The 21,686-nt window shown below is 52.7% G+C and overlaps 2 protein-coding genes across 3 annotated transcripts; one reads left to right on the top strand and one right to left on the bottom strand.

Moving 5' to 3' along the window:
• Positions 1–1,999: 1,999 nt before the first annotated feature.
• GPANK1 (G-patch domain and ankyrin repeats 1) lies at positions 2,000–6,156 on the bottom strand. The gene is made up of 3 exons (XM_055129705.1): positions 5,136–6,156; positions 4,252–4,879; positions 2,000–2,617 (listed from the first exon to the last, which is right to left on the bottom strand). The coding sequence occupies exons 2-3, from the start codon at positions 4,875–4,877 to the stop codon at positions 2,173–2,175; spliced, it is 1,071 nt and encodes a 356-aa protein (XP_054985680.1). The 5' UTR covers positions 4,878–4,879; positions 5,136–6,156; the 3' UTR covers positions 2,000–2,172.
• A 215-nt stretch (positions 6,157–6,371) lies between these two features.
• On the top strand, positions 6,372–11,544 carry CSNK2B (casein kinase 2 beta). 2 transcript variants are annotated; one of them, XM_004621279.3, is made up of 7 exons: positions 6,372–6,527; positions 7,079–7,161; positions 9,081–9,183; positions 9,719–9,834; positions 10,260–10,335; positions 10,481–10,670; positions 11,311–11,544. In XM_004621279.3, exons 2-7 carry the CDS (start codon positions 7,090–7,092, stop codon positions 11,399–11,401), a joined length of 648 nt encoding a protein of 215 aa, XP_004621336.1. In that variant the 5' UTR covers positions 6,372–6,527; positions 7,079–7,089; the 3' UTR covers positions 11,402–11,544. The 2 variants fall into 2 exon arrangements, with proteins under 2 accessions (XP_004621336.1, XP_054982999.1); XM_055127024.1 differs by lacking the exon at positions 6,372–6,527 and adding an exon at positions 6,752–6,894.
• Positions 11,545–21,686: the final 10,142 nt, after the last annotated feature.

Here is a 21,686-nt window from a genome sequence, read left to right as displayed (position 1 = left end):
CAAGGCAAATGCCCTACCCGCTGTACTATCGCTCCAGCCCCTAAAGCAGTGTTTCTAAATCTTTCTCTGACCGTGTTTTTCCTTGTCCCCTTAGTCTCATGCTATAGCATCCCATATGACTTTCATCTATGGCCCTCTTGGAATATTCTGGGAGCCCACAGGGATAAAGTCTACATGATCCTCATTGAGAAACACCGGTTTAAAGTTTAGATTTGGAAGATGGGAGACCTGACCAGTGGTAGGGCTCAAGTATAGGAGTTTGGTCCTAGGCACCGCCCCCAGGTAACTGTAGCATGCAATTCCGTTTAGCTGGTACGATCCTTAACAAGGATAAGTTTTACTGGTGTGATACTTGTATGGTGTCATACAGGCATGCATGTGGAGCAAACAAGTGTGTGATAATCAGCACACAGCAAGAAAAAGAAAAATAAAAATAGTTTTGACATGGGAAGCCGTTGTTGGCAGTTCAGCTGACTGCATGCTGGATGATTTTTAGGCCCTCCTACCACGATGGTTTCTTCCTGCAAGATTCTAGCTACTGTCCTCAGCCACAGGAGCCTTCTCTCCCTTCCTCTAGCATCGTGTACTGATTAGTTACACAAATGTTTCTTCCTTCAGCTATGTGGAACATGAAGGTTGAAAATGTCTTCTTCCCATTCTTAACACATAAAATATGGTTTGAAAGTACGGCAGGGGACACTTCCTAAATCAAGTGAGGCCTGTGAAAAGCTGGGGAATTCTTAGTTCAGAAGTTTTGTCTTTAGGGGGCTGGAGCGATAGCACAGGGGGTAGGGCGTTTGCCTTGCACGCGGCCAACCCTAGTTCGAATCCCAGCATCCCATATGGTCCCCTGAGCGCCGCCAGGGGAGATTCCTGAGTGCATGAGCCAGGAGTTGACCCCTGTGCATCGCCAGGTGTGACCCAAAATGCAAAAAAAAAAAAAAGTTTTGTCTAGGGGTCAGAACAATAGGGCGGTAGGGCAGGTAGGGCGATGCCTGTACACAGATGACCCAGGTTCAATCCCCGCACCCCATCCTATATGGTCCCCCAAACCCGCTGGGAATTAATTATTCCTGAGTGTAGAGCCAGGAATTACCATTACCCTGAGCACTGCTAGGTATAGTCCCAAAACCAAAAATAAAGTTTGTTTTTTGAGGATTGGAGCAGCAGTACAGCAGGTAGGGCCTTTGCCTTGCATGCAGTCAACTTGGGTTCGCTCCCCAGCATCCCATATGGTCCCCTGAGCACTGCCAGGAGTAACTCCTGAATACAGCACCAGGAGTAACCCTTGAGCATCACTCAAAACAAGCTTGTCTTTATTTGTTTTGTGTTTTGGACTATACCCAGTGATGTTCCGGGGACCCTATGGGTCAAAAGGAATTGAACACAGTTAATTGCGTACAAGGCAAGCACTCTACCCTCTATGCTGTCTCTCTGGTCTGGTTCAAGTCTGAGAGAATTGGGGCCAGAGGGGCTGGAGTGATAGCACAGCGAGTAGGGCGTTTGCCTTGCACTTGGCCGACCCGGGTTCGATTCCCAGCATCCCATATGGTCCCCTGAGCAGCACCAGGGGTAATTCCTGAGTGCAGAGCCAGGAGTGACCCCTGTGCACCGCCGGGTGTGACCCAAAAAGCAAAAAAAAAAAAAAGCAAAAAAAAAAAAAAAAGAATTGGGGCCAGAGAGATAGTATAGTGGGTAAGGTGCTTGCCTTGCATACTGCATACCCAAGTTCGATCCCCAGCATCCCATATTGTTTCCCAAGCACTACCAGGAGTGATTCCCCAGCCAGGATTGACTCTAAGCTTCACAGGGTGTAGCCCAAAAACCAAAATTAAAAGAAAATTGCAAGAACAGGCAAAACACACTAGAGATGAACTAGGACCCAGAGGTGACCCAAATTGGCAGGGAGAGGATGTTGTCTTACCACCTAGAGCGGCTACCCTTTCTGACTCAGGATTTACCCCCAGACTTGTCTGGCTTCTCTGCAAAGTGAATAAAACACGAGAAAACGTTGATTTTATTTCTCAACTCTCAGCTCCTCTTGGTGAGTCCACTCACCAAGACCTGAGGGCTTGGGAGCTAGGCCGACTTCCGGAAGCAGAAATCAAAGTGCCAACGTCAGAGGTCCAAATTCAGATTTCAACAGGAGATCAGTATCAGGTACCGCTGAAGTCAAAACTCGAGGTTCATGTATGTCCTTAAATTCCGCTCCCAGGCCCTACCTTTCTCCTCCTTCCTCCTTTCCTCCCTGCGACTCAGGGTGGCCACCCGAGGGGCTCTCTCCCTCCCGGCCACAGCACGGGTATCCCAAGCTGGGAAGTGTGTGACTCGAGGCTGGAGCGATGATCTGTAGCCTAATCCTTCCTGGTCCCTCTTGAGGACAGTGGGGATGGGGTTGGCACGGCCATCACCCCGGGGTCCCAGCCCCATTCCAGGCTCCCAGCCCCCCTGCAGTAGCAGCCTGAAGCCTGGGCTGGACGTGGGCACTCCCAAGGGCAGATTTGGGGGCTGGGAACTCCGGGATAGCGACAGCAGGTGAGCGGTGGATGTGCGATGGTTGGAGTCCTGGAAGTGGGCATCACAGGTCTCACAGTACTGGGGGGCGGGGGTGGGCAACCTGCAGAGAAGAAGAGGAAGGGTTGAGGATGGGTGAGGAAGGGAAGTCTTTGAGGAAGTTTTTTGTTTTTTCTTTTTTGGGGTGGGGGGGCTTACTCCTGGCTCTGGGCTCAGGGATCACTCCTGGCAGTGCTTGGAGGACCATAAGGAAGCCAGGGATTAAACCCAGGTCAGTGGCATGCAAGGCCGGCGCCCTACCTACTACATTATCGCTCTGGCCCCTGTCCTTCTAACCTTTATACTAAAGACAAGTTTCCTTCTCCCTCTCCCCTTCTTTAACAAGGAGAAAAAAATGGGAGAGGGTGGTGGGAGGGATACTGGGAGAATGGGCACTGGTGGAGGGATGATGGGTACTTGATCATCATATGACTGAAACATAAGCACGAAAAGTTTGTAAGTCTGTAACTACCTCATGGTGATTCATTAAGAAATAAAAAAGAAATTAAAAAAAAAGAAAAAATTGGGAGAAGAAATGATAGTCATTGTAATCCTCTCAGAAATAATAACAGTGATTCCGGCTATTATTTATATAGTAATTGTACTTAGTATGTGGCAAGTACTATCATCATAACAATTTGCACACATTATGCATTTATTAGTATTATTTTTTGCTATTATTTTGTTTTGGGGCTATACCTGGCAGTGCTCAGGGTTCACTCCTGGTGGGGCTTAGGGTTCCATATGGGATGCTGGGTATCAAACCTAGACAAACACCATACCTGTTGCAATATCTATATAGCCCTTATTCTGTTTTTTTGGTGTGCATGGTGCCAAGGATTGAAGATCTCACACATGTAATACAAATACTCTACCATCTAGTACATCCTAAGCCCCACATCAAGCCATTTAATCTTAAAACCAACCCTACAGAAAAGATGCTCTTATTAGCCCCATTCATAGATGAGGAAACTGAGGCACACAGATATTAAACTGCTTGCCCCAGTAGAATCAGAATTTTTTTTTTTTTTGCTTTTTGGGTCACACCCGGCGATGCACAAGGGTTATTTCTGGCTCTGCAATCAGGAATTACCCCTGGCGGTGCTCAGGGGACCATATAGGATGCTAGGAATCGAACCTGGGTCGGCCACGTGCAAGGCACACGCCCTACCCACTGTGCTATCACTCCAGTCCTAGAATCAGAATTTTATTTTATTTCTTTTTTTTTTTTGCTTTTTTTTGGGTCACACCCGGCGATGCACAGGGGTTACTCCTGGTTCTACACTCAAGAATTACTCCTGGCGGTGCTCAGGGGACCATATGGGATGCTGGGATTTGAACCCGGGTCGGCCGCGTGCAGGGCAAACGCCCTACCCGCTGTGCTATCGCTCCAACCCCCAAGAATCAGAATTTTAAACCCAGGGAGCTTATGTTCAAACTATTATACTTTTTTGGGGGGTTGGGGTGGGGACGGGCTAAAATCCTAATGGTTTTCAGAGATTACTCCTTGTGGTGCTAGGAATCGAACCCAGGTATGCGAGGCAAGTGCCCTAGCAGGTGCACTTTCTCTCCAGCTCTCTATTATACTATCTTTGTTGACTCCAGGGGATGAGGAAAGAACCCTTCAACTCTATTCTGGTGTGGAAAGACCAAGAAGAATGGAACACAAGAAAAGATGACCCCGTGGTTTCCTCTCACCGGTTCTCTGGGCTCCTCGTCTCTCCTCGGCTCTCTCTGACCATGCGGGCCACCTCCGGGAAGCCTGCGTCTTCAGCTAGCTGAGCAGCATCTCTGCCTCCCAGCTCACAGACCCCCACCCAGGCAGCCCCGCGGCCCAGGAGGTAGCGCACGGCTGCCCCCTGGCCTGCTCGGGCAGCACACATCAGAGGGGTCCACCAGAAGGCATCCCGGGCGTTGATATTCCCCCCGGCTCCCCCGGCTTCGCGGGGCTCCAACAGCCTTTTAAGTTCTGCCAAGTTTCCCTCCTGGGCTGCCCTTAGTATCCACTGGGTCATTTTTTCTTCAGCCTCAAGGGACTGCCATTGTTCAGGTCCCCCTGATGCTGCCACTGCTGCTGTTTCTGTTGTAGCCTCCCTCGTTGTCCTTCTTCTCTTCCTCTTTCTCTCCCTGGCAGGCTCATGTTGAGATCTCTGGGGCTCAGAGGAGCTGCTTTCACCCCCTATCAAGGCCTCATAGAAAGCGCGGACCGCAGAGCCATCCAGAGTTGGCTCCAGCTCTTCAGGCTGTGGCTGCTGTTTTCCATCTTTCCACAGGTCGCTGGTATCGGAGGCCGGGGTGAAGGTGATGAGGGAGGGCTTGGACATGGCTTATGTAAGAACCAAGAAATGAGACCAGACTGGAGTGAGTAACCCCCTCCTGCCCCCAAGTGATCCCACAGCCTAGAACTCTGCAGGACCTACGGACCATTAGGCACGTGGAGAAACTGACTCCCGCAAGGAGCCTTATCTTAGCAAAGATTAACAAGAAGACTCCAAGAGACAAAGGACCTACGCTCCACCCCCTACCCGTTCTCAATAACAAAGAAGCTTCTCCGAAACACTTTACCATCCCGCAAGACATACCAGTTAAGAAAAACAATCGGCCCGGCTCTTTAAGTCGTCCTCCCAGCTCTTTCACAGCATCCTTTCCCCACAAAAGCAGACTTGACACTTCTCCGGAAGCAGGAAGTGGATTTTGATTTCGGTGCGCGACTCCGTCCGGCTGGGCTCTGCAGCTTCCGTACGGCAAGATGGCGCTACTCTAATCGATACAATAAGTACACGACGTCAATACGCATGCGTGACTTGAAAAAAAAAAGTTACTGAAGGGCGCAGGCGTGCTCAGAGCGACGGGTCAGTTTCCCGCCCTGGAAGCTTTCCAATAGCATAAGCGCTAAGTGCCGCGTGCGTAAAGAGCGCGAGGATCAAGGAGGAACGGTCGTTTGGGGTTCTGCTTTTACATAACGCCCCCATAATGCCTTTTGCCTCTCTCAACGTGGCCCCCGCTCCGCGCTCATTTTTTTGGAGTCGGAAAACCATTCTCTACACTAGGAAATCCCCTGAGAAGGATAAGAGAAACCTGTGGAATGCCCAAGTGCTGTGAAATGAAATAACGTCACGCTGCCCTTCACCATTACTCTGATCAGGGCTCGAAGGTCATACTTAGTGCCTGCAGCAGACGGTCTAACGCAAGCTCTCAGGAAATGGAGAAGTGCAAGGGGACGAGTAGCAGCCGAATAGCTGGCGCCTCTTCAGGTTAGCGAGTTGGGCCGTTTCGGTTCTCAACATTGCTCTGTTCAGCAGACCCCCACCCAGCTCCCGCAGCACCACCCAGGCCTCTCACCTCCCTTCTCAAAAGGCCGGAGCCCGGGATGAAACGAGGGCCCCCTCAGGGACCTCCAGTGGGGGGGGGTCCTGACGGGGGGCGAGGGGTTCAGCGCTTGTAAAGTCCCAATGGGTTGGCCGGGGATGTGGCCAGGCCCTGGGAAGCAGGGGCACATCCGAGCTGAACTTTTTGTGTTGAGCAACGAGAAACAAGCTAGGCTCGCTCCATCCCCCGCCCCGCTCCCGCTCCCTGCGTCTCGGAATCACACGACTTGATTTCCCAAGCTCCCGGGGCCCCGCAAGCCGTATCGAGTTTCCGCTTCCGGTGGGGCCTCGGAGGTGCCGCCCCCAAGCAGCTGCCGCAGGGGCCTCGCGACACCAGGGTCGTGCGCGAGTCATCCTGGGATTTGTAGTTCGCCTTTGCCTCGTTCGGCCAGTTTCCCTGGACGGGAGACTCCACCTCCCGGCGTGCCGTGGGGCTCCCGGACCTTGGCGCCTGCGCGTTGCCCTTTTCGTCACCCTCCCCAATCTCCACTCCCCCCCATCCCACCTCGCCTGCCGCGGTTCGGTCCGCGGCCTGCGCTGAAGCGTCGCCGCCGTTCCTGGGAAGTAGCAGCTCCCCTCCCCCACCCTAGACCCGGCCCTCCGTCGGTGAGTTGGCGGTCGCCGCCGCAGCGAGTCCTCCCCCCCTGGGTGCGGCACATGGGGGGGTTCTGCTCTCCCCGATGTGGGGGCGGGGAAGGAAGTGACCGGGTCTGGCACCGAAAGAGGGAGGAGGCGGGATGTGGCGGGGACTCCCTGAAACGGACCAGACGGCCGCCCCCGGGCCCAGGGCGGGGGGCGGGGGGGGCGCTCCGCTCTTGCTCCCAAACGACGAGCTCCGGGCCTCCTGGGGAAGGCGCGGGCACCTTCAGCACCCGGCGGGGGTCGGGGGCCCGATCCCACGGCCCGGCCCGAGCCGACTTAGCAGATGAGCGGAGCGTTGGGGGGCGCCAGGGCCGGCTCCGGCGCTGCTGAGGTGCAGACGTCTGTGGGTGTCGCGAGAGGCGCCGCAGAAGGCGGGGATGGCGGTCGGGGGGAGAGGAGAGGAGCGGGGCAGCGCAGGGACCCTGTAGGCAGGGTGGCCGCTGCGGGGGGCGTGGGGAGGGGGGGAGCCCGAGGGCGGGCGGGCTTGGGCTCTGCTGACGCTCCCGTTTCTCCAGCTGACGTGAAGATGAGCAGCTCTGAGGAGGTGTCCTGGATTTCCTGGTTCTGTGGGCTCCGTGGCAATGAATTCTTCTGTGAAGTGAGTTCTCTCCCTCAAAGCCTACTCACACGCTCTGGGGCCTGCTCTTCTCCCACGTAGCCCGCATCCTTCACAGGCTTGCGTAGAAGCTTTCCCGCCAAGGAAGAGGCCCCTCAGTAACGTAGCCTCCCACTTACCCTGTGGTGAGTTGATCAGACTGAGGCCCATGTCCCATACCACCTTGCCACGGCATAACCTCGGACAAGTCGCTCTCTGTTTGGGTTTTTGGTTGTTTCCCCCCTCCCCACCCCAGATAAGAGAGGTACTGCAAGTAACTATTTTCAGTAACAGAAGACGCAGAGTATTGCTTGTTAGAATATTTTGCGGGGGGCTAGAGCGATAGCGCAGCGGATAGGGCATTTGCCTTGCACATGGAGGACCCAGGTTCGATTCCCAGCATCCCATATGGTCCCCCCCCCCCCCCAAGCACTGCCAGGAGTGGTTCCTGAGTGCATGAGCCAGGAGTGACCCCTGTGCATCGCTAGGTGTGACCCAAAAACCAAAAATAAATTAATTTAAAATAGAATATTTTGGGGCTGGAGCAATAGCACAGCGGGGAGGGTGTTTGCCTTCCACGCGGCCAACCCGGGTTCGATTCCCAGCATCCCATATGGTCCCCCGAGCACCGCCAGGAGTGGTTCCTGAGCGCATGAGCCAGGAGTAACCCCTGTGCATCACCGGGTGAGACCTCCCCACTCAAAAAAAAATAGAATATTTTGCGGGATCTGGGGAGAAAGCTCAGAGGGGCTTAAGTGCGTGCTCTAATTGAACCTAGCAGGCCTGAGTTCAATTCCCAGCACAGCATCGTCCCCCAGCACTACCCGTAGGACCATCAGCACCTCTCTAGTAGAAGAGTAGCCCTTGAGTATTGCCGGGTGTGGCCCAAACACCAAAAATTTTGTAATGTGCCAGGGTGTGTGGTAACGTCAGGGATTGTCTTTGCTTTCAGAGCACAAGCTGCTTGGCCTCCACCTTCCTGCGAGCGCCCAACAACTGGTTCATTGATATGGTGTCCAGGGGTCGGAATGCGGTTCTTGGAATGATTGACTGTGATCCCTTGCTTGTCCCTAGGAAAGAAAAGCCAGTTGGTTTTGGGGAATGAGCGTATTCAACAGTGCTCAAGGCTCATTCCAGGGTTTCTCAAGAGGACATGCGATTCTGGGGACTACACCAAGCCTTCCGCATGCAAAGCATGTGCTTCGGCCTGTTGAACCATCTTTCTAACCCCAAACCAGAATGATTTTGTTTGGTTGGTTGGTTTTTATTTTGGAGCCATACCTGGTAGTATGCCAAGCTTACTTCTGACTCTGTGCTCAGTGGTCACTCTTGGCAGTGCCCTGGGGACCATATGTAATGATGTGCTGAGGATTGAACCAAGGTTGGCCACATAAAGGGCAAGCACTTTAACTAACCTCTGTATGTTTTCTCCTGCCAAAATTCTCTTGGTAATTTTTTTTTTCTTTTTGGGTTACACCCAGCAATGCTCAGGGGTTACTCCTGGCTTTGCACTCAGGAATTACTCCTGGCAGTGCTTGGGGGACCATATGGGATGCCGGGGATCGAACCCAGGTCGGCCGCGTGCAAGGCAAATGCCCTACCCGCTGTGCTATCGCTCCGGCCCCTCTCTTGGTAATTTTTTAATTGAGGAGATGGGGAGGAATCCATACCCGACAGTACTCAGGGACCTCACCTGACTCTGTATTTCAGTGCTAGGATTCCGCCAGAGCCAGAATTTTGGAGGAAGAAAGTGTCTTGTCAATTGGGGAGATGAACTCAAATACTTCTTACGGAGTTGGAAGTGGGGAACAAGGGGAATGGAAGAAATTGTGTTGAGGATAAGACATGTGTCGGAGCAACTTAGGTAGGTAAGAGCCGTGGCTTCTGCTCTGACTTCCCTTTTGACGTCCGCATCCTTGCAGGTGGATGAAGACTACATTCAGGACAAATTCAACCTCACTGGACTCAATGAGCAGGTGCCTCACTATCGACAAGCTTTAGACATGATCTTGGACTTGGAACCTGGTAAGACATCCTCAGGGTCATTTTATGTGTTTATGCTTTTTATTTATATTTTCCAAATCCATGTTCACCTGCTTCTGTTTGAATTTTCTTTTTGGTTTGTTTCCAGACTTCCCAACTTTGTTCTGGATTCTCTATCCGACCCTTGCCTAGTTACTAATTTGGGCTTCTTCTTTCATTTTTAACCTATAATTCAGCCATATTCTATAACCTCAGTTTCCCTGTGGGTTTCATTTTTCGCCCCTCTCTTCTAACTTGTACCTTCAGGTCTAAAGTTGCACCGTCTTTGCCCTTATATGTTATGGAGGGAGTTGAGAGGGAGAGAAGAAAACTGCAGAGCTGTGACAAAAAGGGAGAACGACCTTGGGTTGGTGGGAGGGTCAGAGACCCAAGTTTCTGGGTCAGATATCCAAGTGATGGGTGTGGTGAGGCTCAAAGATGTTGGGAAAAGACTTAGTAACCAGCAGCCCCGGGGGTAGGCTGGGCACCCAAGAAAGCTGTAAGACAAGTGTTGCATTCAGCTGGGGCCATGTTTCAGATGAAGAGCTGGAGGACAACCCCAACCAGAGCGACCTGATCGAGCAGGCGGCTGAGATGCTTTATGGATTGATCCACGCCCGCTATATCCTCACCAACCGTGGCATCGCCCAGATGGTGAGGCGCCTCTGCTCCCACTTGATTCCTTCTGAGGTAGTCAGGGAAACAAAGGTTCTTTCAAAAACGAAGCCATGTGTTTCGCTATCAAGTAATCTGAGGGAGAGAACACCCGAATCTAGGCCTGGGAGTGAAATCGCGATTAGAGATTGCGTGGAATGGGATGTTGTTCAGGGAGGGATACGTGACCGGGGACAGGAAGTTGCCCTAGACTGCCTCTTCCTCAGGGAACAAGCAGTGAATGGTCCTGGTCATCTGCAGCCTGCCTAAATGGAGTCACCTAAGAGCCCATCTGGACCAGAGAAGGAGCCTCTGGACAGAGGCGGGAGGAGTCGGGGACCGTGGTGCGGGTTGGACTGAAGAGGGGATTATTGCCTCTTCTCAGCACGTCCACCCACCAGCCCCTTCCTTCTTATTCACCTCAGTTGGAAAAGTACCAGCAGGGAGACTTTGGCTACTGTCCCCGGGTGTACTGTGAGAACCAGCCAATGCTTCCTATCGGTGAGTGTCCGAGAAGGGACGGACGGGCCACGTACGGCAGGTCCTCTGGGAAGGAGTTGGGGCTCAGCAGATCGGGCCCTGAGTCCGGGCGGGAGGTGGGGCAGGGTTGGGGGAGCCTGGCCTGCTGAGTCTGGCTGTCTCCCAGGCCTTTCGGACATCCCAGGTGAGGCCATGGTGAAGCTCTACTGCCCCAAGTGCATGGACGTGTACACACCCAAGTCATCGAGGCACCACCACACGGACGGCGCCTACTTCGGCACCGGTTTCCCTCACATGCTCTTCATGGTGCACCCTGAGTACCGGCCCAAGCGGCCCGCCAACCAGTTTGTGCCCAGGTGGGGAGCAGAGACAGAGTCACCAAAGGTCAAAGGAAATGCCCGGGACCCCCAGAGCGAAGGGAGGACAGGGTCTGACCCTTTCCTGGGCCCGGCTGCTCCCAAAGCCAGGCCTTGCCCTGCTTAGGGACCTTGGGAAAGCTCTTTGATTGCCTGTATCTTGGTTTGCTTGTCTATAAACTGGGGGTGATGGTTTCTGCCTGAAGCTTTTTTAATATGTGAGGTGCTTAGCGTACAGGTCGGTATGTGAAAGTGTCCTTTCAACAATAGCTGTTGTCACCCTCTCGGGTACTCAGACTTGGCCAGGAAGTCTCAGAGCCATAGTGCAAGTGTGATTAATCTTCCTGAAGCGTCATCTTTACCCTGGTGTGGGGGAGAAAAGTTGAGCTTCCTATTGAACCAAGTACTAATCCACACACATCTGTATACATGCACATGATATATTTTGGAGTTGGAGATTTAGCGGGTATAGAAGATTCGCTTCCAAATACTGTTGAGGGAAGGAGATTGGGAACCGTTGCCCTTGAGCACTGAGCAGGCCCATGGAGGTGCTGGGTGGGGGTGGGGAGGAATGCAGGCTCCGGTAGGGCCCAGAAGGGGCTCACCCTGCTTGCCTCTCTGACCTCTGCCCTGGCCCCAGGCTCTACGGTTTCAAGATCCATCCAATGGCCTACCAGCTGCAGCTCCAAGCAGCCAGCAACTTCAAGAGTCCAGTCAAGACGATTCGCTGATTCCCTACCCTACCGTTCCCTTGGTCTTTGACACCTCTGTTTCTTCGCTGCCACCCTTTCAGGAGCCCTCTATGGTTTTTAGTTTAAATTAAAGGAGTCATTATTGTGGTGGGAATAATGAAATAAAGTGGAAGAAAAGGCAATGAGCTAGTCTGCTGGTGCTTGGGGTTGGGGACGGGCGGGCAAGTGGTGTGCTGGATCCCAAGGACTGTCACGGCCCAGCCACCTTCCCAAGTGAAAACTCCGCACAGATTTGTGCCTGTTGGATATGGTGATGATGTCAGTGGAGCACAGAGAGAACTCCTGTGGGGATGTGCAGGGCTACCTGGATAAAGACCTAGAGAAAATAAAAATTTCAAATACTAAAACATTTGTTCTTTTTAGGCCACCTCTTGCTGTCTTTATACTATAAGGAATATAATCAGTAACACTTTCTGCTTTGATTTTACAGGGAAACTGGTTTAAAGCAGAAACTGGTTTAATGGGTGTAACCAAGAGGGACAAGGGCTGGAATTACTACTCAGTAGCATGTGTGCGCCCCCTGCTGGGGAGAGTGAGACATCTCTGCAGGATGGGAATACCCCCTTCAGGACCTGATATTTTTTTTCTCTGCACAGTGGGGACTGACCCTTTTGTGTGTGAGAGAATAGCAGATGGTGCCAGATACACATGTTAATCTTTGGCCCCTGGAAGCCTGAGAACAGACCTTGGTGGGATATGCTGGACCCAGGTAGACAGCTGGATAAAGGCCCACATATTACTCCTGTCTGGACCACCACGCCCATGTTCAGGAGCCAACCTCATGGGTGAGAATAAGATGTTCCTCCTGCAAGTAAAACTTCTTTCCCTAGCCAGGATCCTGCCCAGGCAGGGCGAGAGCTCTCTTCTGTAGGAACTTCGATTCAGACTCAGAGACCCCTGTAGTTCAGGCCGAGGAGCCAGGTCAGAGGAAGGTGGGATTTGGACACCTGTTAGGGACTCCTCCCAGAATTCCACGATGAAGGCCTATGTTCTTGTAAGTGCTGGTCGTGGTATGGGGAAGGGGAAGGGCTTGGGGAGGGTGGGAGGGGGTCGGGTGGCGGACTGGACCCATGGGTATGCAGGCTCAGCCTCCGTTCCTCCTATCTTCTAACTTCTCAGCTTGTGTTCCTGAGGTTCGGATGTGCCACCTGTCTAGAGAAGACCCCCTTTTAGGCTGCATGACAGGCTCAGAGGCCACTGTTAGTTAGCACCACATCCCCATACATGGTGATCACCATCTTGTGAGTCAGGGGCCAGGAAGCAGCTGCTGGTGGGGCAGCGTGGTTGCTGCCTCTCATAGATGAGGCTGCTTAGGGCCTGGGATATAGGAAGGAAGGGGAGGAGGGATCTGGGATTGTGAGAAACCGGCTGAGTTCATTCTTGTGGACTGAAGGAATCTAGTACAGAACTTGGGCCTGGGGAAGGGTGGAGAGTTGGTGTGTGTGTGGGGGGGGGGGGGGTGCATATCTAGTTTGCCATGAGCAGTAGCAGAGATTAGTGGTTGTCCCTTCTCCAGATACCAAAGTTGGCTTCTTGGGTCCAGAACTGGACAATACTAATCTTAACAGTCAAGGACAGAGCAATGCAGCACTCTAATCTCGGTCCTGGTAGCAGGCCCAGTGCAGTCATCTGATCACGGCAGCTCCTGGATCGGCTCCCAGCTCCAGAGCTCCCTGCCTGAGCTCCCCGACAGTTTCTTGCCTCTCTACCCTGACCCAGCTCCATGCTAGGGTAGGAACTTGGAGATCTCGAGCCCCTCATCTTCCTGCCTCTGCAGGTACTTGTTTTCATAACTTTTGGTTCTTTCCCGGGCTGCCTCCTTACTTTGTTTTGTTTTGGGGCCACATCCCATGATGCGTAGGGCTTACTCCTTGCAGTGCTCAGAGGGATCATATGGGATTTCGGGGACCAAACACTGGGTCACCCGTGTACAGGGCAAGTTCCCTACCCACTGTGCTATCTCTGCAGTCCCTGATTCTGACTTTTTGATGTTTTGGGGGCATACCTGGTGATACTTGAATCTCTTCTGGCTCTGCACTCAGGAATTATTCCTAGTAGTGCTCAGGGGACCATATGGGATGCCCGGGATTAAACCCGGGTTGGTTGCATGCAAGGTAAGCGCCCTAGCCATTATACTAGCTCTCCAACCCTGTGGATCCTGACTCTCCTTTCCAGATTCTAGTCTCCAGCATTCCCCCTCTTAATGTTCCAGCATCCCGCACTATCTTCTCTCACTGTCCTATTCACATGCTCTCATTTCTTGGATCTCTGAGTTCTTAGGTTTTCTTTGTACTTCCAGTCCAGGTTTTGACTTAATTTCCTCCCCACAAACCAGTGGGCATTGCTCTCCCTCCTAGAAAAGAAGCTCAAGTATAGTCTGCCCAGGCTGCACTGGGAAAGACCCAGTGGTTTTTCAGCTTTTCCCCTCCCCCAACCCCCTCTCAATCTGGTCACTTGTTGCCTTCATTCAGATCTGGCCCGTCTCTAAGACATGGTGCTAGACAGGACTTGGAATTAGATGGACAGAGGTCCATGCCTGTGCCGATTCCCTGACAACCTGGTGACCCTGTTTCACTTCCTGAGCCCTATTTCACATCACCAAGGCCCTCTGCTTTCATCATGCTCAGGAAAAGAATCTTGTGCTCCCTTTCACATTCCCTGATTTCCAGCTAGAATAAACAGACTGGACCAAGTCTGTGTCACGTTGGAGTCAGCGGTGGGCAGGTGTCAGGGTGTGGGATTCGAACAGGATTGCAAAGCCCTGCCCACTCCACTTGCTCCTTGGAGAATCCTGGCCAACCCTGTGCCCAGCTAGAGATCAACACATGAGGGCTGGAACTCCCAGACTTCACAAATCCTAGAAAGTTAAGTGACCCAAAGATAACAGCCAGGAAGAAACTAGGAGCAAACCACTGCAGAGGTCTGCATCTTACGGTCGCCTGGGACTGACAGCCCTGGGTTCATCCTGTCCTCAGTTTTATTTGGACCCTAGGTAAAGGAGGGCAGCTCAGAGAGTATACTGGTGGGCTGCAGTGATTGGACCTTTCCTTTTAATGATTCAAAAAGTTGCAAGTGGGGCTGGAGCAATAGCACAACGGGTAGGGCGTTTGCCTTGCACACGGCCAACCCGGGATTCCCAGCATCCCATATGGTCCCCCGAGCACTGCCAGGAGTAATTCCTGAGTGCAGAGCAAGAAGTAACCCCTGAACATCGCTGGGTGTGACCCAAAAAGAAAAAAAAAGTTGCAAGCACACCAGCAAAGAGGAATCCTGACGATGTTCCCAGACGTTCAGTATGTTCCAGCCACACTACTGTATAACAGACCTGTTGTTCGACTCTAGAACTCATGGGTCCTATTCCTGTCTGACTCAACCTGGTGTGAGAATTCTGAAAACATTTTTCTGCAAAGTTGTGCACCTTTGTGACTGGGAATCCTCATCCCAGCTCCCCGCCACCTGGGTCGGTTGGTTTCTCTCAGTCTCACTGCTCACTGACCGCCTGTCAAGTAGAGTGCCCAGCAGGACTGAGAGGATGGGAGAGAGTGCAAGTGGGTGGGAGTAAGACCTCAAAAAGAGACACATTCCTTAGAAACATACACGCAGGTGGGGCCTATTTATATTTGAACCTTTTTTTGGCAAAAGAGAAGCATACATAAGTTTACATAAGATGATTTTGTAGGGGGGCTGGAGTGATACAGCGGGTAGGGCGTTTACCTTGCATGCAGCCAATCCGGGATCGATTCCCGGCATCCCATATGGTCCCCCAAGCACCGCCAGGAGTAAGTCCTGAGTGCAGACCCAGGAGTAACCCCCGAGCATCACTAGGTGTGACACACACACACACACAAAGATGGTTTTGTAGGGCCAGAGAGGTTGTACAGTGGGTAAGGTGCTTGCTTTGCATGCAACCGACCTGGATTTAATCCCCAGCTCCCACCAGGAATGATCCCTGAGTGCAGAGCCAGGAGTAAGCCCTGAGCAGAGCTGTGTGTAGCCAAAGATGGTTTTGTGGAGGGAATCCTACCTAGGAAACCCTCCTTCCACACCAAGGGAAGCTTCCTGCCCTTTTCCCCTATAATCTGTTCTCTTTAATATTTTCTGAATTGCGGGAGTGGGGAAGAGGTTAGGAGTTTGTAGGGGTTAGAGAGATGGCTTAACAGGCTAGAGCACATGCTTTGCATGCAGGAGGCCTGGGTTTGATTGCCACTATCACATGGTCCTTGAGCACCACCAGGAGTGACTCCGAACAGAGCTGGGAATAAGTCCTGACCGTTGCTGGCTGTGGCCCCAGAAAATCAAGGATGGATTTTATAAATGACACACCTGTGTTACTACCAGTTCCCATAAAAGTCCTTAGAATTCAGGGGCTGGAGAGATAGAACAGCAGGTAAGTAGTACTTGCCTTGTTTTGGGGCACCCCAGGTTTGATCACCAACACTGCATATGGGCCCCTAAGTTCCACCAGGAATGATGATCCCTGAGTAACACTGGAGTGGCCCCCAAAGTCTTTAGCGTTCAGAATTACCTTATGTCTCTTTCCAAGCACTTACAATTTCCAGGTTTCCTGCTGTCTTGAGTTGTAGCAAGTGAGGTGAATTTGGGGGGAGGCCCTGCCTCACAAGCTCAGGGGATCCCAGAGCCACTCCAACAACACTTTGTCAACTGGCACGGAGGACACAGTGCTGCTCAGGGACCACCAGGCCACCCCAGTGGTGCTCAGTGGGCTCCGAGCTACGCCCAGCTATGCTCAGGAGGCTGTGTGATGCTGGCCGTCTAAGCAGGTAGGGCACAGGTAAGGCATTTGTCCTGGCCCCTTAGGCGAATTTTGCCTTGTGTGTTTGGCATAGACAGCACCACACAGCACATACTCCTACCTGTACAACGTTTGCATATCAGTTCACATTTCTGTGAGCATTCTGTGCCTGTGTTTTGGTGGAAGGCTTCCATCCGTGTTGATTGCTAGACCGTGTACACTCGAGGAATAAATAGCATATCTACCTTCAATGGGTCTCCTTAATGTTGTTTTAGGGACTCGCAGCAGTGCTCCGGGACCACTCCCAGCTTGTAGTGGAGCTTGCGTCCAATTTGCTGCTTGGGTGGACCCATGCAGTGCTGAGAATTGAACCTGAGGCTCCTTCATGCAAACCAAGTGCTCCAGCCCTGTGCACTATCTTGGGCCCCTTCTTGCTGGGTCTGCCTTTCCTTGACTCTGTCGGGCCTGGGTTCCACTAGGATTAGTAATTTTCCCCACAGAATCTTCGTCCCAACCTTCTTCTCCCTTTCATAGAGAAGCCCTGTCACTCCACACACACCCAGAATACCCCCCAACACACACACACACACACACACACACATCTCCAATTCCGCACATCTATGGAGCTGATAGCATCTGAAGATGTCTACTGTTCTTTTGGCCTTTTGCATAGGAAAGCTCCCAATTCCTTTATTTATTATTATTATTATTAATTATTATTATTATTAGAGAGTCTCTTGCCCACACGTCTGGCTGTCTTCCCCAGGGCCCCTCGGAGAGGATGGGTTCCAGCTTCCCTCCCCACCCCGAGCAGAGCTCCCGCCGGCCAAAGACCACTGGAACCTAGCTACAGCCATACTCGAGGCCCCTCTCCCCACATTCGAACAGGCCTCACGCATGAAGGTACCGGTAGAGGAACCCAGGTGTGTGTGATCCCATCAACGGCCAACATCCAGAGAGAGACTTAAAAGCAAGCTCCCAGAAGCGATATCTGTAGCCTACTTCTCCCTCTGGGAGAAACTGGCAAGCTTCTGAGAGTTTCCTGCCCACGTGGGACAGCCTTGCAAGCTTCCCATGGTGTATTCATATGCTAAATCCAGTAACAAGCTGGATCTCATTCCCCTGACCCTGAAAGAGCCTCCAGTGCGACATCTTGGGAGGGCTGAGTCAAGAGAGACTTCTAAGATCTCAGGGAAAGGATGAATGGAGAGGTTACTGAGCCCGCTCGAGAAATCGACGATTAACGGGGATTTCGTGATTATTATTATTTAATGGGGGCACACAGGGCAGTGCTCAGGACATTGACTGCTCAAGGATCACTCCTGGCCTGGCTGAAAGATGATACAGGTTGCCGGGGATCGAGCCCAAGGCAAGCACCCTACCCACTTCACTATTGCTCCAGTCCCCAAATCCAGTCCCTTTTACCATTTTTTGTGCCTGTAACTCAGCAAGGCAGGAGCACAACTGAGAGCTCCTCCCGCACAACGAGAGGCAGACTGGATCACCTCCCTTAGCCCCCACCTCCACCAGGGAGACCAGACAGTCTGCAAAGCAATTTAATTTGGAGAAACACAGGAACTGGGGGAGAGAAAGCTGTGGTGGGGAAAAGGGAAGAAGGAAGCTCAGGAAAGTAACCTAGAAGTGAGGGCAGAGACGGGAGGAAAGAGGCCGACTAAAGACTCGAAGGCTTCAGAACATACTGGAGAGGAGCAGAGCGGGAGTTGGGGAATTGAGGGGTGTCAAGAGGAAAGGAAAGGTGGCGTCTAGTAACTCAAGGACAGCAGAAGCTGAGGGGCTGGAATTGTTCTGGCTGAGCACAGATGGAAGCAAAAGGCTTGCCAGATCTGGCAGGATGTGACTCCCAGCGGGCCTCTACAGACATTCTAAGCAAGTTGGAGCTGTCTCAGAAAAATTCTGAAAGTCACACAGAATAGATCCAGAATTGCATAAACTCTGGAAACAGCCCTGAGAATATATCCGGAAGCTTAACACTGGAGAAGCGCCGGTGAATGAGCAGTCCATTATATCCTTGCTGCGGCTCTCATTCTCCATGACATTAGGACCTGTGCCTGGGGACCAAGGGCAGTCTCAGCCCCTCTTCCCCTCTCCAGCTGAACTGACCATGACTGTGGACACCCTATCCTAGACCTCGTCATGTAAGAGTGGAGTTACCACCCATTAAGTCTTCAATGTTCCCCACAGATTAGCGGGGAAAAGTCATTTGACATAGTGATAGTTGGAGCAGGCTGAGTTGGGGCTGATGGTGTGAAGTGGGACGACCCAGCACTTCAGGTGAGACCACGCAGGAAAAAACCTGGGAGATGCTGGAGGCTGGAGTGTGGAAGCGTCACTAGTATTTTTTGTATCAAAGGTAAAGACGATGGGGCTGGAGAGATAGTACAGCAGGTAGGGCACTTGCCTTGCAAGTGGCTGATGCAAGTTCAGATCCCAGGACTACCTACAAGTTCTCTAGCCCTGCCAGGAGTGACCCCTGAGCACACAGCCAGGAGAATATCCTGAGCACAGTTGGTGTGACCCCCTCCAAATAGATACGTAGGGACCAGAGAGACAGTATAGTAGTGGATAGGGCATTTGCTGTATATGCAGCCAACTCAGATTCGAATCCCTGGCACCCCAGATAGTCTCCTGAGCACTGTGATGAGTGAATCCTGAGTACAAAGCCAGGAATAAGCCCTGAGCAGTTTGGTCTGACCCCAAAACAAAACTGTAAAAGATCACCTGTCTGCTGGTCTGTCAATATTGAGATGAGAAATTAACACTGAACCGCCCATGCTGTGGAAGCTGTTTTAAGCTGGAATGGAAACATTTTTTTCATTTTTATTTTTTTATAGAGATAGGAGGTTAGGGCTCAGTTGTCCTTCCCAGCAGTACTCAGGGGACCATCTGATGCCAGGGATTAAACTGGGGTTGTGAGGCTGGAGAGGAAGTACAGGACTTGAGGCACTTATCTTGCATGCGGCTGACCCCAGTTTGTTCCTCAACATCACATGGCCCCCGAGCATTGAGCCAAAAGTAGCCCTTGAGCAACACTCAGTGTGTCCCCAAAACATAAAAACGACTTATAATCTAGGGGCCAGAAAGATAGTACTAAGCATGCTACTGACCCCAGTTTGATCACATATGGCCCCCCAAGCACTGACAAGAGTGATCCCAAAGCATAGGAGTAGTTCCTGAGCACCAGTGGATATATCCCACCCCTGCCCATCACCTTCTGTAGTTTCTCTCTGGCCTCAGAGATATGTGCTATAAAAAAAAAAAGTGAAGCAGGGGCTGGAGCAATAGCACAGCGGGTAGGGTTATTGCCTTGCACTCGGCTGACCCAGGTTTGATTCCCAGCATCCCATATGGTCCCCTGAGCACTGCCAGGAGTAATTCCTGAGTTCATGAGCCAGGAGTAACCCCTGTGCATTGCCAGGTGTGACCCAAAAAGAAAGAAAAAAAAAGGTGAAGCAGTGTTGGGCAGGTTGGGCTCTTGCCTACACACGACTGACCTGAATTCGGCCCCTGGCACCACATATAGTACCCAGCACCACCAGAGGTGATCCCTAAGTGCAGTGCCAGGAGGAAGCCCTGAGCACCATCAGATGTGACCCCCCCTCCCCCTAAGAAAAATGGTGCAAAGTATATAATCCATTTTTTGACAAGTTGAAAATAAGAAAAACGGGTCCAGAGGGCAATTGGGCAGTTTGGCCTAACATTCAGATTCAGAAGGAAATAGCACCTGCTGGTGAAGCCCAGGGGGCAGATAAAGTCTTCCAGGAAGACAGCAAGGGATGAAACTTCGGTGAACATGCTCTGCTAAGAGTCAAGCAGAATGAGAAAAGACTTCCGGAAGAAGACTGGGAAGAAGCAGTGAAAGAGGTAAGAGAAGAGGGGGCTGGAGCAATAGCACAGTGGGTAGGGCGTTTGCCTTGCACGCGGCCGACCCGGGTTCGATTCCCAGCATCCCATATGGTCACCTGAGCACCGCCAGGAGTAATTCCTGAGTGCATGAGCCAGGAGTAACCCCTGTGCATAGCCGGGTGTGACCCCCCCCCAAAAAAAAGAGGTAAGAGAAGAGGGAGGAGTGGTGGCAAGAACGGTCCTGCTCACGGATGAGGAGACCCCTCGGGAAAGGCCTGTGGGTCTGGTGATCTCCCGCGTCCACTCCAAGGCTGACCGCTGTGAAGAGGGAGGACGTGGGTCAGCTATGGGCTGAGGTGGGTAGAGAAGGAAAGCGGCTCTGAAGGAAAAGAGAAAGAAGCAGTAATGGTCTTGGCGGAAGCAAAGGTAGCCAAAAGGAGCAAAAGGACAGTGGGGAGCAACACCTGTTCGGGTGGAACTTGGCACCAAGCAGCCAGAGGGACCCAGTGACCTCACCACCACCATTGTAGGGCTTAATATCCTGGTTGGGGACAGGGCCCAGCCCCTGATGTCTGAGGGGGTCTTTCTCCATATTCAGCAGGCAGATGTTCACCCAATCAGGTCCTGGGGACACAGTGCCCACTCTAGAGTGTTAGGAAGCGATTTTGCTTTTTGGGTCACACCCGGCGGTGCACAGGGGTTACTCCTGGCTCTGCACTCAGGAATTACTCCTGGTGGTGCTCAGGTGACCATATGGGATGCTGGGAATCGAACCCGGGTCGGCCGCGTGCAAGGCAAACGCCCTACCCGCTGTGCTATCTGTGCTATCGCTCCAGCCCCAGGAAGCGATTTCTAAGTTTAGTCACAAGATGGCAGGCTGGCCTCGCGGAAGGGACAGTGCAGCCAAGAAGTGGATTTCTGAGCTTTATTTAGAAGGAACTCTGGCCAGATTTAGCACTCGGCTGAGCGTGGCGTGAGTGGAGTGGGAAGACGCTTGCACAACCAAGTGGCCTGGGGTACCTCTAAGGGAGCAAAGTGACACTCAGAAATCTGCAAGCCACGATACGGGTCCACCCGCGACTCTCCTCGGTCCCGCGCCCGATTTCTCTTTCGAGCCCCTACCTCCCCCTGCCCAAACCCGGCCCCTGGCTGCCCGGCGCTGGCCGCTCCCCCAGCCCCTCTCCTCCCGCGCCCCGGGAGAGGTGGGGGCGGAGGGGAGCAGCCTGGGGGGCGTGCATCCCGCCTCTGCGGGCCCCCCAGAACCCAAGAGACTCTGTGGGTCCCTCCGGCGGGGATCCTGAAGGCGGCTGGACGCCCCCCCCCCCCGCGCTTCCTCCGGGGACCTGGGGGATTCCGGGGCCGCCCCCTCGGCGCTCCGTCGGATAGTCCGGGTCTTTCATTTAAAGGGCTGGGCGGGCTCTCTGAAGACCCCACCCCCTAAACCTAACACCGGCGCCAGTCCCCGGCCGGGGACGTGGGAGACAGCTGGAGAGGGTCTGGGAGCCAGGTTTGAGCCCAGCGCCGCGTGCGAGCCCGAACACCGCCGGGAACGAGCCCCGAGGTGAGAGCCGAGAGTCTCCCCGGGTGTGACCCGAGAACTAGACACGAAAAACAGTCCTGGAGGTTTGGGGCAGGGCCGTTCCCTGC

This window comes from Sorex araneus, chromosome 2, assembly GCF_027595985.1.
Source record: "Sorex araneus isolate mSorAra2 chromosome 2, mSorAra2.pri, whole genome shotgun sequence".
NCBI lineage: Eukaryota > Metazoa > Chordata > Mammalia > Eulipotyphla > Soricidae > Sorex > Sorex araneus.
Note: the sequence above shows the minus strand (reverse complement) of the source record. Positions and strands in the feature narration are given on the sequence as shown.